Source organism: Carcharhinus amblyrhynchos, chromosome 15 (genome assembly GCF_965287045.1).
Source record: "Carcharhinus amblyrhynchos chromosome 15, sCarAmb.v2.hapA, whole genome shotgun sequence".
In the NCBI taxonomy this organism is placed as follows: Eukaryota; Metazoa; Chordata; class Chondrichthyes; order Carcharhiniformes; family Carcharhinidae; genus Carcharhinus; species Carcharhinus amblyrhynchos.
In genome coordinates, this window is record NC_137338.1 from 57,049,125 (window position 1) to 57,064,017 (window position 14,893).

At 40.5% G+C, this 14,893-nt stretch overlaps 1 protein-coding gene across 1 annotated transcript in view; it reads right to left on the reverse strand.

The window, feature by feature from the left end:
* Positions 1–14,893, reverse strand: part of cnksr2a (connector enhancer of kinase suppressor of Ras 2a) — a 422,869-nt gene that overhangs the window by 245,262 nt on the left and 162,714 nt on the right. Inside the window, exon 5 of the mRNA XM_080203990.1 lies at positions 1,326–1,367. Within this exon, the coding sequence (XP_080060116.1) occupies positions 1,326–1,367 (42 nt within the window). The remainder of the gene's footprint in view (positions 1–1,325; positions 1,368–14,893) is intronic.

Consider the following 14,893-nt stretch of genomic DNA (forward strand, 5'->3'; position numbering starts at 1 on the left):
TAAAATTCATCCAGTCTAATCGATAACTAGGACAAAGAACCAAAACAGACCTAACTAAAGTCATGAATGGCATCTCTACAAAACAATTATGGTGCCAGCTTCTCAAACCTCTCTGCAACATCTGATATTCTTGAGCATGGCATCTTCTTTGACTGGTTGTCTTTCATCATCAGACCCTGCAGAACTATCCATGCACAGGTCCAGTCCTACTTAATGAAAAAAATCAGGGCATCTCTTCTTTCTTTATCTTTCCTCAGACGTGAAACCCTGCTTCTTTCCACAGGTAGTGCCTGATCTGCTGTGCACTTCCAGCTCTTTTTGTTTTTACGTTGGATTTCCAGCATCTGTAGTGTTTTACTTTCGAACCTCTTCTTTCCCTTGCACTTTCACCTCCAAAGTCTGCCACATTATCTTCTCCCTTTCCTTTACCCATACGCAATCTCTTGATAATTTCATTCAAAGGCACAAGGTCAGCATCCACCTGCATGTTGGTGATTCACAGCTCTATTCCTCCAATTTAATTCAACCCAAGACACTTTCACTTCATTCGACCCAAGACATTTCCAGGCTGTCACGCTGCCTATCACCAGGTACTGTAGCTGGTGTAAGTACCTTCTGCTGTCAGAAGGTACTTAATAAAATCTGCTCCTTTGCCCCGAACAGCCACCCCCCAGCCACTTGCTTAGGCTGTATAAATTATCCATGATCATGAGCAATGTTTCATATCCCCAATATCATTTCCACAACACTGCCTATCTCCACATCTCCCTCAGACCCATGCTACTGAAAACATTACCCATAACTGAGTTGCATACAAAAATCAATTACTTAAATGCTCACTTCCCAGTTCTCTCATCATCCCACTTTTACAAATTTCAACATGTTCAAACACTTCTCACATCCTGTGATGCACAGATTCCTGCTCCTCTATTCTCCTCTGGATCTGTCAATACTTACCCCAACACATCCCACTTAAAATCCTCATTCTGCTTCAATTTTTTCCCCTACTACATCCTTCCCTGGTCATATTTTCCTCCGATGCCCTTCTGTCCATCCTGTAACTTTGGCATTCTGTTTTGGTGGAGCTTTCAGTCATCATATCACTACTCTTTAGGACTTCCTCTCTTTGGCTCTGCCCTCCTTCAAAACCTTCTCAAAAACCAACATTTCATCCAAGCTTTAAACTTCCTTCCCCAAGTATCCTCCCATGGTTTACACTGTGCTCCTTTGTATTCTTTTATAAAGTACTTAAAAAGCTTCTACATTAAATGTGCTGTAAAATGTTACTATTTACGTTGCATAATTTCAAAAAGTAGTATACTCACCACATGAAGAATCTTGTTTTCAGTTTCGTATACAGTACAGTCCTGCCAAGAAAAAAGAAGCACATGTCGTTAAGAGATCAGTTAAATTCTGAACTCAACACACACTAAAAATACCAGATTTCTTTCCAGTTCATAGAATCACGAATGGTTACAGAATGAGGCCATTTGGCCTGTTGTCTTCATGTTGGCTCTCTGCAAGATAGTTCATGACATGACCATGAACTTGAGCAACTTATTTTTTGTTGTCAATACCATGATCCTTAATGTATTTTGGCATCAGTAATGAGAAATTATATTTCAAGTTTAATTGAGCCATATAAAGAAATATAATTGCACGCAGCTTAGTATTTGCAGCCATGAAGAACATGACTGTTGACAATTAGAAATCATAGTGCTGACACTGAATTTGACTTTCCCAGAGGGTCAGTTTAGCCCTTCTCTAAGGAAAACACTAAATCACAGCTTTTGCAGGTCAATTGAAGAATATCATTTGCAGCATCAATATTCTGCTCTTTTTGTTGTTGAATGTTTTGTGGATTACGAATATGAGAGAAAAGAAAAACAACAAAATAATAATTTAATTTTGGAACTAACATTCAATGGAGCAAAGTTTATTACAAGAAAAGAAAAGCACCAGCTATCAATTGCAAATAATAATGGCAATTATATAGAGAGTCCACAGTGGGGACAGACGATTGTTATAAAGTAAACCAGTGATTGATACAAGCTCCAAAACCACATACTTCTGAGTGCGAATGAGCAGTGGTGGCTTTAATGATTTATTTTATATTAAACATTGTTCCAGATTGCATTCTGTTCTACAAGACAGACAATTTTATTGAACATGACATTTTAATGTGTTTTACATTAAAGCTATTTTCAGCAGGATTTAATCTCCTATCTTTGTGGTTAAAAGCTATAGCAAGACACATTGAGACAATATTTGGTACATCCTTGCACCTTTCTAGAATTGCAATTGTAAAGATTTTTGAAGCATTTTCAATAGTTGTGCCTGCAATTTTACCATGTATACAAGATTGTGAATTCAGCAAGAGTCTAAAACCATAATGAATTAAATATTCGTCTGCAGAATTGGCATTCCAGAACTTGTGATGGAATCAGTGCAGGACGGAAGATTTTGGCTTCCAAGGATATTAATCACAATACATAAAATTACAATGGATTGTGAAATCAAACTACCTGGGACTGACTTTAAGGAAAGATCTTACGCCCAGAAAGATAACTGCTTAATTGGTTATCTTGAGGAAGGTAGATATTTCACTCAGTTATAACCATTATATGTGCGTCAAAGTAAAGGTCACCAATCAGAAGGATAAACTGATATCTGTTATCCTGGACAATTTTGTGGTTGGGATATGCACTGATGCAGAAAGCTGCTGTCATCTGGTAATTAGCTATATTAAATTTAGGCTCTGGATGACCTTATTTAGATCAGACATTGGGGTGGGGGGGCAGGGTCAGGTTATGCATTTTCCTATACATAGTGTTGAATCATCTACCCAACTATTTAAAATGACTGTCCAGCTTGTTAGAAGAAGAGGATTCAAAGAGTAGGATTTATACTTGTGAATCCTATTCTTGTCTTTTGTACTTACTTTTGCCCATCTGAACCAACAACCTTGATCACATTTAGTTAGTCAGGAAGCTTTGTCCCAGTTGGTTTAGCACAGTAAATGCTAACAATGTACCATATGAATAATGGTTAAATAGAGGTTCGATCAGATAATTGAATCAATTACCTCCTGAAGGTGAACTTTTACAACTCACTAGATTATACGGTGTTTCTCAAATTCTGACGTGAATGAGTTGAATGGCTTTCTTCATTTGTATCAATATCATGACTCATGATGAAAGTGACTTTATGAAATGTCCCAACAGGGCAGACAAATGCTATGCTGTTCTGATACTGTGATTTTGAATCACCGCTATTGGTTTCAAATCAACAAAATATATTTAATCCCTAGTCTCTTTCTCTGGGTCTGATCACTTTGTAAACCTGCACAGGACCCATATACTTTGAACTTCTTAATGGATAGGTGATGTTCTTCTTTCCTTGGTTTGTCAATTTTCTCCTTCAAACAGTTTCTCCATGGTTTAACTTCTGTGATCCGCTCAATAATTTACCCAGTTTCCTTATCTCTCCCAAGGGGTTTCTGTATTTTTCTCTAGTGCTCCATCAGCTATCTCATCTGCTTTGTACTTGCATTCTTTCTGTTACTCTTAATATTCCTTATTTGTAGCCCAAGAGTATGTTCTCCTGTCTGCGATTAGACACTCAGCTGAAAGGTCAGTAACCTTATTAATACTCTGCTACCTGTTGACAGTACACGTACAGTCCTGTGACAATCTGATCAAACCACAATGTAGAATATTGTGAGCCATTCTAGCCATTAAGACAAAACAGTGGCATTCAAGTTCTGACAGCAGTGCAGAGAAGACCAATATTACCGAGTTTTGAGGAAACTGGTGAAACTTGGAATATCTACACTGTTTCGAAGCACAGTGTAGATAATGGAAATCCAGAAAACTGTGTCAAGCCAAACCATGATATCAGGACCACTGGGCATTGATTCAAACTTTATGAAATGTCCCATTTACAGTGATTTTGAATCACCATTATTGGTTTCAAATCAACAAAATATATTTAATCCCTAGTCTCTTTCTCTGGTTCTGATCACTTTGTAAGCCATTTATGTTTGGCTGTCAGTTTATATTGTTCACTAAAATGAATTTTGGACTTCTTTCCAGAATATTTCACGGTGAACAATTACTTTTAAAACTGCTCATGAATCAGCTTCCCTCCTCTTTTGATTGAAATATTATTTTCTGAAGTGCAGTTGCAAATACACTGACCACCTGTCAGCTATAAACGGCATGTCCATTCTCCACCGGCGAAGCTAGCAGACAAACATAAGCATTGAAGTAATACATGCACATATAAAGAAAAAAATCTTCATGCATTACCAGGGCCAACCAGAAGCAGGAAACGCTGAGAGCTTTTGATGGGGAGTTAAGTGAGAATGAAGCATCAGACCTGATGTTCATCTTCACTCGTTCAACGTTACATACAAAGCATGGTATATTAATCCTGATAGCCCAGATTCTGAATCTATAATCCAGATTGAATTATTGCAACACTGAACTATTTACCTGGGTAATCAGATCTAACTAAGAAAAGCCATCCAAGTTGCTCTAGTATTTGTCTAACAGGTATTGTTGAATGAAGGGCTGAGGAAATGCAAAAAGCAACAGTGCAGAAACAAACTCTTGTATGATGGGAATACCCATGGGAAATCAAATATGGACCACAAATCAGACATGTTGCTTATTGTGTTGCACATTGGAGTGCTAAGTGATTATATCCCTCAAACTATCACTGAGTCTCCATTTGTCTATTTGTTGGAGTTTAATTGAGGATTCCAGCCACACTGGAAACAAACAACCTGTCTCCAATGCTGAAGTCATACAAAACGATACTTGATTTGAAAAGAAAAGCATATGGTGCCAGTTCAAACTATGATACTGAGTTGTCCTCAGAGAAATTGTGTTGAAAGATAACTTTGGTTATCTTTCTTCGTCCAGCTCTTCACACAGCTGGGCGAGATTCTGACTATGTGCATCTAATGTGACATTGCTTACCTCTGAAAAGTACACAAACAGATTTTGATTTAATTTGTCACATGTATTAGTATTCAATGAAAAGTATTGTTTCTTGCATGCTAAAGAGAAAAAGCACATCATACATAGAGAAGAAAAGGAGAGAGTGCAGAATGTCATATTACAGAATATCGCATTACTAGGGCGCAGAAAAAGATCAATTTAAGTGAGGTAGATCTACACAAAAATCATAGCAGCAGAGAAGAAGCTGTTTTTGAGTCAGTTGGGATGCGACCTCAGGCTTGTGTATCTTTTTCCCGATGGAGGAAGGTGGAAGAGAGTATGTCTGGGCTGCCTGGGTCCTTGATTATGCTGGCTAATTTTCCGAGACAGCGGGAAGTGTAGACAGTGTCAGTGGGTGAGAGGTTAATTTGAGTGATGGACTGGGCTTCATTCACAACCTTTTGCAGTTTCTTGTGCTCTTGGGCAGAACAGGAGCCATTCCAAGCTGCGGTATAACCGGAAAGAATGCTTTCTATAGTGCACCTGTAGAAGTTGGTGAGAGTTGTAACAGATGTGTTAGTCTGAGAAAGTAGAGGTGTTGGTGAGCTTTCTTAATGATAGTGTCTGCATGGAGGAACCAGGACAGGTTGTTGGTGATCTGGCCACCTAAAAACATGAAGCCCTTGACTATTTCTATTTCATCCTCATTGACGTAGACAGGGACATGTCCTCTACTACGCTTCCTGAAGTCAATGACTATCTCCTTGTTTTGTTGACATTGAAGGAGAGATTATTATCGCCCTACTAGTTAACTAGACTCTCTATCTCCTTCCTGTTTTCTGTCTCATCATTGTTTGTGATCTGACCCACTATGGTGTCGTCAGCAAACTTGAAATTCGAGTTGGAGGGGACTTTGGCCACACAGTTATAGGTGTATAGTAAGGGGCTGAGGGGACTTCCCTGCAGAGCATCAGTGTTGAGGATGATCATGGAGGTGCTGTTGTTGCCTTTCCTTACTGATTGTGGTCTGTGGGTTAGGAAGTTCAGGATCCAGTCACAGAGGAAGGAGTCAAGTGTCAAGCCACAGAGTTTGGAGATGAATTTCGTAGGAATAATGGTGTTGAAAGCTGACCTGTAGTTGATAAATAAGAATCTGACTTAGGTATCTTTGTTATCTAGTTATTCCAGGATTGTGTGCAGGAGGTGGCATCTGCTGTGGACCTGTTGCAGCAGAAGGCAAACTGTAGTGGATCCAGACATTCTGGGAAGACAGAATTGATTCGTGCCATGACTAACCTTTCGAAGCACTCCATAACGATGGATATCAGAGCCTCCGGACAATAGCCATTAAGAAACTCTGCCTGGGTTTTCTTTGGTACCGGGATGGGGTTTATAATGGAATTATTCACAACTTATTCTGGACTTGAAGGTGCCTCATGTTGTATTCAGGTCATTAATGTGTGGGACTGTGTAAACAGCAGCTCCCATATTGTGATGAGGTAAGAGAACAAATGACTAAAAGAGATGGAGAATGTTCACTACTTCAGCAGTGTAACCCTAGACATGGATAGCTGCACATAGCTCAGTTCTGTAAAGTAAACCAGTTGTTGTTTGAACATACCAACATCTCAATAATCATTCTGAAGGTAGACTAACCAACATACAACACCCAGATCTCTAGATCTAGTGCAGGAGAATTAAAATACCTGTACTCACATAACATTTGTGTCAATGAGACATCTTCTCATATTACACAGAATGGCTGGGATTTTCTGGGCCTTCCTGCTGGCAGGATCTTCCAGTACCCCCGGTGGTGTGGCTAATGGGCAATGCAAATGGCCAATAACTTTCACAGGACTGGAAAATCTCTCCTGCAGCCAATGGTGAACTGCTGCCGGAAAACTGTCACGAGAGAGGGTGGAAAATCCTGGCCTATTGGTGTACTTTTGAAGTATAATTAGTGTCCTTCTATTTCTTTAAACTGATGTACTGCCAACAAGATCGAAGAGAAGAATCTCTAAGAGCCTAAGTTTTGGGGAAAGAATGGTTAAAATAGGGATCCAACCAAATCAGAGATCCATTGAGTGCACTCTCAGATCCAAAATGACCATCCTCGTGAAGGCTGAATGGAAAAGCAGTAACACAAAAATTCTGGACTTCTCAGGACAGATTGGTCATCTGGACATCAAAACAAATGGAAAATATTCAAACGAAAAAGCAAGTGGAAAAAGTACAGGCAGAAATTGCTGCAGTAAAGTCAACAGAGCTGAAAATCAGCAGAGTTCAATGTGGTTAAGTAGGGTGGAAACATTCAGGGGAAAAGATCATATTCAAAGCTATAGAGAAACCAGTGATGGGAAGGCTACATTAAAATAATTTTAAAAATGCTAATAGAACAGACTTCAAATTTCAAAACCACAGAAATAATTTTGTGGCAAGACATTTTTAAAAATCCTATATTGTAAATGATATAAAGGATTTGTCCAGATGAGGCATCACACATCAAAAAATGGAATGAAAAATGACGGAATTGGTTGCTGAAAGGTTTCAACCCATATTTTGCCAGAGGTCCAGTTTTTTGTTTGTGCACCAATTGAAACTTCTTGGAAATTAACTAACATTGCACAGTGCATGTGCAGTAATGGCTGATTCCAATCAGAAAACGTAATGCACTAAGTCCAGAATCCCATGAATGTTAGAAAAATAGACATCAATGAGGCAAGCATGCATAAAAAGAAACTTTGGCAATCTTTATGGGCATTTCACATATTTGTGGTGGGACAGGGCTGGATGGCACGTGTTCCCATGTCATATCTGGGTGCCATATTGAAAGGATGTCCAGCACCACTGGCCCTCCATTGAAGGAAGAAGCTGGACATCCTGAGAACGAAGATGGATCTCCAGGAGCATTGAGGTTGGAAGATAGACGCCCCCACAGGACACCAAATTTGCAAGGTCCACCTGCAGATATACCATCCGAACCACTGCTGTGATATTCCAGGATTGTGGGCAGCCTCTATCTGGAACTCTTGAAGCAGCTCTAGACAGTGCTCAGAAATGTCCCTGTACCTGCACGAGTGTGTGCATGTATGGGGGAGAGGGGAAGTCGTTCCTCTGCATCCTATTAAGGTGACACAAGTGATGATCACGCCAGTCTCTGGCCTGTTTTTCAACCTGCTATGATGGGCACCAGCTAAAGATCCTGCTGTAAATTCACGGCCATGTGAAACCAATTTCTGGGCCTCCTGCCATATTCTTACCCCACGTTTACAATCAAATCTGCTGGCAGGAGGCGTCAGAGAATTCTGCCTATTTTTCATGTAGGATTCACTGAATCAGGGAAACATTACACACACATACTAGCTATATTGCACTGTTAACAAACTTTCAGGCATTATGATCAATTTATCCAAATTCAACACACAGAACTAAAGAGGTTTACGATGCAGAAAGTAATCTGGCATTCACATAACACATGCAAATTATAGATCATCTGATTAACAGTGCCCCAAATGTTCTATACAATTCTTCAATTTATCAAACCTATGTCTTTCAAGCACTCTCTTCAAAGTGATTAAAAGTATCGCAGTCTACAAACCTATATTTTTTATTGTGCAGGGGTTTATTATGCGCTGTATCCTCCACTTAAGTGTCAATTTTGACTTAAAAGTCACGCAACAGTAAGAAATGGTGATCTGGTCCCGAAAGATGCTTTGTAAAGTATTTGGAGCGTCTCACTGTGGCAGGTACATTGCAATTTGTGTGATCTTTCTATTTTCCATTCCATTTCCTTATTCACTACACCAAAATCTTTCTTTTGCATCAACTCCATTCTCTTTGCATTTTTTTTTGCAAATAGATTATTCCACGATGCATATAACTGCCTGGTACTGATCGTTCATTGCAATATTCCTCTCTTGAAATAATCCAACCTTTTCCAATTTTTGTCTGCATTTTCGAATGGCTGTCGCAGAGTTAATTTTACTTGGTTATGCACAACAATGCTGGTGCCTTTTGATGTTTTGAGGGGAGTAATTTCCGACAAGAAATGCTCTGTAACTCTAAGTGCTTTAGGATTTTCAGGGCTGCCTGATAAAATGTGATGTCTCTTTACAGAAGCTGAGGCAGTTCGTATCAGAGTGCAAACCTCACAACTGTGTTCATTAATTGCCTGACTTCTGTGCTGGTTAATATACCTGGCTCTTGTCTATGAATGATCAATGATGCCAGTATGTTGTGACTGACTGCTTCATTAGTGCTTACAAAATATATCTATTTCCAAGGAAGTCACACATTTCAAAACGTGTTCCTGTGAATTTGTGAATGCTCCATGAGTTTCATAAAAACACAGGCAACACCTATGAAATATAAAAATAAGACTGTCATTCTTTCCTGGGGCATCACCCAACCCAGTACCACTTGATGAAGAGGAAGCATTGATTTTGGCGGAGACAGAATATGCTCAGCTTTTACAAGTATGACTCATGCAGTTCACAGAAGATATGGATTGAAGGATTTGCATTTCATTTTGCAAAACCTGACAAGGTTCCACACAAGAAAAGAAAGACATGCGTTTCTATCGCATCTCTCATGATGTATCAACTAACCTGATAGCCAATTAAGTATTTTTGTGTTGTACTTATTGTTGTAGGAAAAACACCATTCAATTTATGAACCGCAAGGTCCCACAAACTGCCACGTGGTTATCAAATTTTCCATTTTTTATATGCTAGATGAGGGATAAATATTGGTCACAACACTGGGCTGAAAGCCCCTGCTCTTCTTTCCAAGTATTGCCTAGAATCCATTCATCTACCTCAGAGGGCACAAAGAGCCTTGACTAATCTGAAAGACAGCAGCTGCACCAACGCAGCATTCCCTCAGCACCCCAGTCAACCAAGAATTTGGACTCGAGTCTCTGGAATGGAGTTTGAAGCCATAACTTTCAGATACAGAGGTGACATTGAGAAATCTTTGTTCAAAGTAAAGCTGAAAATGTAAAGGAAAATAGATCTGGGGGTTATCAATGAAAAAACATTAAACGTTCCAGCATTATTCAAGGTTGGATTTTTGAATAAAGGTACATGAGATTTTAGGTTGGATTTGCAATACAGATTATGTTAAAAATGGTGTGACTGTATATGACATTGGTTGCATCCAATTTACAATGCTACATTCAGAGCCAGTCACCATACCATAGGAAGGATAGTACCATCCTTGGGTGGGTGTAGTATTGGACACCAAATGTCATGCCAGGTCCCAGGCCCTGCACTCAGCCCTGGACCACTGAGATAACAAGGACTCCTATTTATTGGCTACAGCTCAGCCTTCAACACTATTGTTCCCATGAAACTCATCTCCAAACTCCGTGGCCTGGGCCGTGGCACCTCCTTCTGCGACTGGATCCTGAACTTCCTAATTCATAAACCACAATCAATAAGGCTAGGCAACACCTTCTCCATGATCATCCTCAACACCAGTGCTCCACAAGGCTGTGTTCTTAGCCCCCTAGTCTACTCCTTGTACACCTATGACTGTGTGGCCAAATTCCCTTCCAATTTGATTTTCAAGTTTGCTGACCACACCACCATAGTGAGTCGGATCTCAAACAATGTCGAGACAGAGCACAGGAATGAAACAGAGAATCTGGTGAACTGATGCAGCAACAATAATTTCTCCCTCAATGTCAACAAAATAAAGGAGATTGTCATCAACTTCAGGAAGTGTAAAGGACAACATGCCCCTGCCTACATCAATGGGGACAAAGTAGAAAGGGTCAAAAGCTTCAAGTTTTTTTAGGTGCCCAGATCACCAACAACCTGTCCTGGTCCCCGCACACTGACACTATAGTTAAGAAAGCCCACCTATGCCTCTACTTTCTCAGAAGACTAAGGAAATTTGGCATGTCAGCTATGACTCTCACCAACTTTTACAGATGCACCATAGAAAGCATTCTTTCTAGTTGTGTCACAGCTTGGTATGGCTCCTGCTCTGCCCAAGACCACAAGGAACTACGAAAGGTTGCGAATGTAGCCCAATCCATCACACAAGTCAGCCTCCCATCCATTGACTCTGTCTACACGTCCACTGCCTTGGCAAAGCAGCCAGCACAATTAGGGCCCCCATGCAACCCAGACATTCTCTCTTCCACCTTCTTCCTTCGGGAAAAAGGTACATAAGTCTGAGGTCACATACCAACTGACTCAAGAACAGCTTCTTCCCTGCTGTTGTCAGACTTTTGAATGGGCTGATCTTGCATTAAGTTGATCTTTTTCTACACCCTAGCTGTGACTGTAACACTACATTTTGCACTCTCTCATTTCCTTCGCTATGAATGGTATGTTTTGTCTGTATAGCATGCAAGAAACAATACTTTTCACTGTAAATACATGTGACAATAATAAATCAAATCAAATTAAAAAAGCCTAAATTATGAGGAAAGATTAAGAAAGTCGAGTGTTTTCTTATCAAGGCAAGCCCAGATGAAACCTTTCAAAATTATGAAGCAATGGACTAAGTAATGCTTGACAAACTGCTCACCAGTTTCAAAAACTGGGAGCGCAGTGTAATAAATAGTGTGGAAAAAACTAAGAAATTCAACAATTCCAACCAATCTGAGATAAATGACCAGGGAAGTTCATTGAAACAAATTTTGGCAACCAATTCAAGAAATGCGTGGTATCCAAGAAGTAATAAATCAATGAGATTGGGTTGTGAAAATAGAACCTGCTTTGGAAGCCATTTAATTATCTGGCCTGCGGATGCAGTATTCAAACCAGTGGAGCTGATTTTGCGTGACTGTGGTTGTAATTGACTTCACTGGGGATGCTGATGTTTGTTCACCTGTCATCCCACTTCATTTTGTGTATGCTGTGAAGATGCTGTTGATAGAAATTCTCCAGGACCTGAATGTAGGTGACCAACGTCTAACTCGGTGTGTGTCTAAGGGTGTGTTACAACCAAAGTATTGTAGGCTAAAGCCTATGTCCTGTTATTGAGATCTCTGTTGTCAAAGACTTGGCTGTGGAATTTCTGAAAGACCACACTGGCACAGTTGATTCTGTGCAGGATCTCCTCTACAATATGACCTTTTGAGAAAGTTGTCTGCTGAGATATGGAGAGTATTCAATTACTTTGAATGCCTCCCCATTAATAACAATAGCTTGGGTGTATGTGTGTGTCTAGGGGAGGCTGGTGGAGAATATTGGTCTTGTCAGTGTTGTATGTGGAGTTGAAGATAATCTGAGTGTTGCTTGCAGTTTGGGCCACAACTTTGCTGTGGTTGATCTGTTGTATGTTATGGACATGCTGGAAAGTCAGCACATGGGAGGTTTCAAGGAAACTCAGAAAGCCTCAGTGGAAATGGGACAAATTGACATCAATGCATTGGAGGAACTTGCCACAAACCATATCATGTTCCAGCACCTCACCCAACAAAATGCAACATACTGAGAAAATGACCACATAAATTGGGCTGCAAAGAAGCAACAAAAGCAGAAAAGAGAACAGAACCCTGGCTTGAGAACAAACTTCTCCAGGGAAATTCTTATCCTCTCTGCCCAAAGACCTGTGGCTCCGGAATTGTTCTGCTGAGGACACACAAATCTTGAAACCTACTTGGCGGCATCCTCGTTTCGAGGGACTGAGGAACCATATAGCAGCAACATGATCAGAAGGCAGAAGGCTTGGCTTGACATCAAACAGAGAAGGTTTGTTGAGGTAAATGGCTGTTTCTTGTAACCAAAATGTTGTGAAAATCAATTTTAAATGATTGAATTATTCTACAGAATGTCTGGTAAAAATCATGAGCTACCAAGCTGCACCGAATGGAACCTATGTGCACACACAACAATGCACAATTCATCTCAGCTTTAAGAAAAAAATGACTTTAGGATTCTTCTAAATTCAGACGTTGTGGATTTGCAATCATGATAGGCTGATAAAGGAAGTATGAAGTGTTCCCGTCTCTCTGTAAGGTAGCATGTCAAACAACAAGGCTAACTGCTTAGTATAAATAAACAGCTTTACACGAGTACGGGAAGTTCAAGTGAAAAAAGAACAAGGCCCTGATATTCATGATGGTAACATCACTCAAATCAACCTTCCATCCAATGATTCTGGCTACTCTTCCCACTGCCTCAGAAAAGCAAACAGCATAATTAAGGACCCCACGCACTCTGGACAGACACTCTTTCACCTTCTCCCGTCAGGAAAAAGAGACAAAAGTCTGAGGACATGTACCAACTGACTAAAGAACTGCTTCTTCCCTACTGCCATCAGTCATTTAAATGGACCTACCTTGCATCAAGTTGAACTTTCTCTCCACTCAAGCTATGACTGTAGCACTACATTCTGCAACATTTCCTTTCCTTCTGAGTGTATGGTATGCTTTGTCTGTACAGCATGCAAGAAACAATACTTTTCACTGCATACTAATACATGTGACAATAACAAATCAAATCGAATCAACCAATTTCAGATTGGGGTGAGGGGCCAGATTTCCACACCATGTTCAGCTTTTTAAAAAAGATTTCTTGCACTAATGCCAATCTAGTCTACAGACATGTCATTTACAGACACCTCCAGAATAGGCCATAGCTACGGATTGGCTAAGTATGCTGGGGAAGAGACTGCAGGGTGGAGGGATGGATGCAGCAAAGTTGGGTGGATGTAGCAAGGTTGGGTGGATTGTGGATCACCATTGGAAGGATGGGGGGAGGTGGGAGGTCGGTGTGGGGGAGCAGCTGGATCAGAATTCAGAAGGTAGAAATGAAGTTCAGGTTAAGGAGAGCCCAGGACCTGTAATCTTGGAAGAATGGGGGAAGTGGGGTGGTTTACATGTTAGCTTATTGGACTTGGTGGGGTGGGGGAGACACAATTGCTCCCACCAGTTCAGAATAGTGCTCTTTCACTTCTTGTGTACCATTTTGTCAGCCAGATTTCCTGAGGCCCAGGAACCTGGCGAGCGTGGATTATAATTGGAATCCCTGTGAAATGGAAGCACCAACCTTCTTTAAAAAAATTCAATGATTAATCTGCCTCCTAAGAGCAGACTGCTTGTCACCTCTTGTTCTGCCTCCTTAAAATTGAAAAGTGAACATGTTTGAGGTGTATTAGGAATCTGTTTCATATGTTCAGCACTGTTAGCTCTTAACCAAATGAAATTCAAATCCACCCATTTCTAGTTGGTTAATCCCACTACCCCCACCTCCTCCCTACCCTGCAACTACCCCCTCAAAACCCCAGGGTACCACCCCTTCCCCACCCTTAGCGATTTTGAGAAGATGTAAGGGCTGGGACCTCATGTCCAACAGTATCAAGACAAAGTAACTAACTGAAGTCAAGTTCAGAGAAAGGGATGCAGGGGTTCATTGAGTTTGGAGAGCAGAAAGTCATTTGACCTATTTTGGCTGTGAGGTTATCAGAGAGTTAACCCCAAGAGGAGACCCACTCTCATATTCTTCCCCAAAGCCCTGCATTTTTTTCCACCTCAGATACTTCCAGTTCCCTTTCGAAGGTTGTTATTCTGCTTCCACCAGCCTTTCTGGCCGTGCATTCCAGATCATAACAAAGCACCGCTTACAAAATGTTCTTCATTTCGTCCTGGTTCTTTTGTCAATCCGAGTGCTTTTGTTACCTTACCCTTCTGCCACAGAAAACAGTTTCTCCTTACCAGGTATGAACTCTGTCAGAATCCTTCACAATTTTAAGCATGCCTATTAAATCTCCCCAAGAAACAAACTCCATTCTCTCCAATTTTTCCCACATAACTCAAGTCCCTCATCACTAGTCCCAATCTAGAAATTTCTTCTCACTCTGCCCAGAGCCTTAACATATTTCAGAAAATGTGATGCCCAGAATTGTACACATTTCTCCAGGTGAGAGCTGACCAATGATTCAGAAGTTTAATGCTTTTGTACGTATGCAACATACATGTTCAATAAATT